We start from the raw sequence: 2,733 nt of genomic DNA, 5'->3' as shown, positions 1-2,733 counted from the left end.
AGAGTTGATTTTTCTTGACCGGAATTTTACAGCCCGTTAAATTCTTTCCCTATTTTAAACGAAGCTCAGTTTTTGTATCTGTTAAAACCAACTGTTGAAAATAGAAAATCTTAAAAAAGGGAGTAAAATATCCTACATGAAATCTTTATCGTAATAAATTTTGGTGTATGCAAAAGGAACAAGATTATTTGGAGAGAAAACCAAAAAATATATTTCAGAAAAAAGGTTCTACAACAAAATTATGCGAGATTAAAATTAACAGCTTAAAAACAACGTGTAATGGAAGAAGAAAAAGCAGAAAAAAAAAAACTAGTTGCCCTCGATCTTCTTCAATCTTATTTCTTCTTGTATTTTTCTTTTCCTGAAATCAATTTCTGTTTCATTTTGACATAGATTAATTTGAACGATGAATTCTTCTTTGTTTGAAGAATAATTGCATAAAATAAATCAATTCAGAGAAAATAAATCAATTCATCTATCAAAATTTCCTTCCATTTTTTAAATGATCATTTTTTACATTATCATAGCTATGAATGGAAGCAAATTAACTATTTAAATGGAATTACGAAACGGCTATTGAGCAAATTATAAATACAATGGGTGAATAACCCATGATCATGAAATGGCACATTATCATTATTACGGTTAGGAAAAATACTATCATAACGGATAATCTGATAATAATAAATTGATGATGCATAACTAATTAACATGATGGATTAATTACGAAGATCAATCATGTGTTTATCCAGTTAACGATTAATTCTTACTACTACAATAATTATTAAGATAATGCAGATTAACGTACTGTGATCATTATTATGAATGCAATTGCAACTGTTATAATAATTTCGACTTTTACAAACCAAATTTCGAATGTAAAAGTTCAAAAAAAAAGAAAAAAACTTGCAGAGATAGAATACTAACAACCAAGTATATATCTGAAAAAGAAAACATTAACCGCTTCATATCGTTGCTTATCCTGGCTTGCCATCTTCTCGTATTTGCTCTTATCTTTTACTTTACCCCATTCGATACCTGCTGCCTTGCTCACATCAATGACAGACATACCAGGCTTCGCTATACGTGAACGATTTTCCAACAACCAGAACATGTAAGCTGACTTTGCTCGTTTTGGTGCATTCGGATCCTGCAAAAAGATCTCGGAAAATACGGCAGGAAACGACCTGAAAATAACAAGTATCACGCAATGATCCGACTAGTTTTAGAAACAAAACAACCATTGTTTTGCTAAAATATTACATTAAGTCTAAATTTATGAAAGTAGAAAAAAAACAAACAAACAAACAAATTACTCACTTTAACTTTTTTCGCCTTCTTTTGCTTTGATGTTGATGCTCCGCTCGACCTTTTGCCGGTCTTCTTTGATCCTTTCGATCCTGTCTTAGCCATGATGACTGACGATTGTTAGTTGTATGGTAAGTAGTTGGATGAAAACTTTGAAATTCTGAAATATTTGAAAAAATAAACTTTTAAAAATTTTTGAAACTAGACAAAGGCAACAAATGTACAATGCAAGAAAATGTAATCTTTTAAAAATTACTACTGCAAAGTAGATAATAATAAAGAATAAAAACATTCTCGACTAAATAATATAAATTAAAAATTGTCTCCAACATAAAATTAAAATGAGATGGAAAGAAAATAAAAAATAAATCTGATAGGGAAATAATGTGGATGACCTTTTTTTTGTTAATAACGATGACCAAATGTAACCGGTGAAATGTCATTTTAAACTGCTACTTACTCACTAAGGACTCTAATCTAAACTGTATAAATACAAAATGAACTCTATCGTAACATCAAGTTAAGATGGGAAGAGAAATGAATTTGTGATGTTGTGAGTGACCTCTGTTATTCATAATGATGACCAATTGTAACCGTTTTAAGTAAGCATATATGGGAAGAGAATGACCATGTGAAAAGTGTGATGAAAAAAAGATGAGAGAAGAAGAAATTAGCTATAAATTCATATACCTAACTAATGCTACTATTATTTTATACCTGTTTAAGACAAAAAAAAAGAAAAGAAAAGAAAAAAAAACCGCCCAATGAAAGAGGAGAGATAACTGAATTCAGAGAAAAAAAAAAAAGAAAGAAAAAAAAATGAAAAACGATATATGATGTCTTGTGGTTTGTGCAAAAAGTGGAAAATGCGGACATCTGCGAAATGACAACATCGAAAATATTATGATTTAGGCGGAGATTTAGTGAAATATAGAATGAGGAAAATGTGAAAGTTCAAAAGAAAAGCAAGTAAAAGATAATAGTTATATGGGGGAGATTTAGAGAAATCCTGTATTTTGCAAGCAACCTTTGACCCATTTATATATATATATCCAAATGACCAGTAGTAATAGCTAGTGAAATTATTGGCGGGTTAGTGTTGTTATAGTAGAGCATTTTTTTTTTTTTCCATACAATATCTCATTATCTCATATATAAATGTGAACCAAAATGAATCAAACATTGACCCAATGTAGCAAAGAATTGATTTTATTCAAATATAACAAATAATTTTATTAATAAAATAGGCGACTTTTTCATAACGCAATATATTTAATTTTAAATATTTCATTACGAATATTTGCATATTTAATTCATAATATAATTATTGTAAAAATCAAATTATAAATTTGATTAAAAAGGAAAAAAGTTAATTTTATTAAAAATATAACCATGGATAAAATGTGATATTATATTAGAAGAAAA

The 2,733-nt window shown here is 28.4% G+C and overlaps 1 protein-coding gene across 1 annotated transcript; it reads right to left on the bottom strand.

Annotated features, from left to right (window-relative positions):
* Positions 1–130: 130 nt before the first annotated feature.
* On the bottom strand, positions 131–1,474 carry LOAG_14354 (high mobility group protein 1). Its single transcript, XM_020448799.1, has 3 exons — positions 1,321–1,474; positions 962–1,150; positions 131–361 (listed from the first exon to the last, which is right to left on the bottom strand). Exons 1-3 carry the CDS (start codon positions 1,411–1,413, stop codon positions 215–217), a joined length of 429 nt encoding a protein of 142 aa, XP_020301083.1. The 5' UTR covers positions 1,414–1,474; the 3' UTR covers positions 131–214.
* Positions 1,475–2,733: the final 1,259 nt, after the last annotated feature.

This window comes from Loa loa, assembly GCF_000183805.2.
Source record: "Loa loa unplaced genomic scaffold supercont3.72, whole genome shotgun sequence".
Classification (NCBI taxonomy): domain Eukaryota; kingdom Metazoa; phylum Nematoda; class Chromadorea; order Rhabditida; family Onchocercidae; genus Loa; species Loa loa.
Note: the sequence above shows the minus strand (reverse complement) of the source record. Positions and strands in the feature narration are given on the sequence as shown.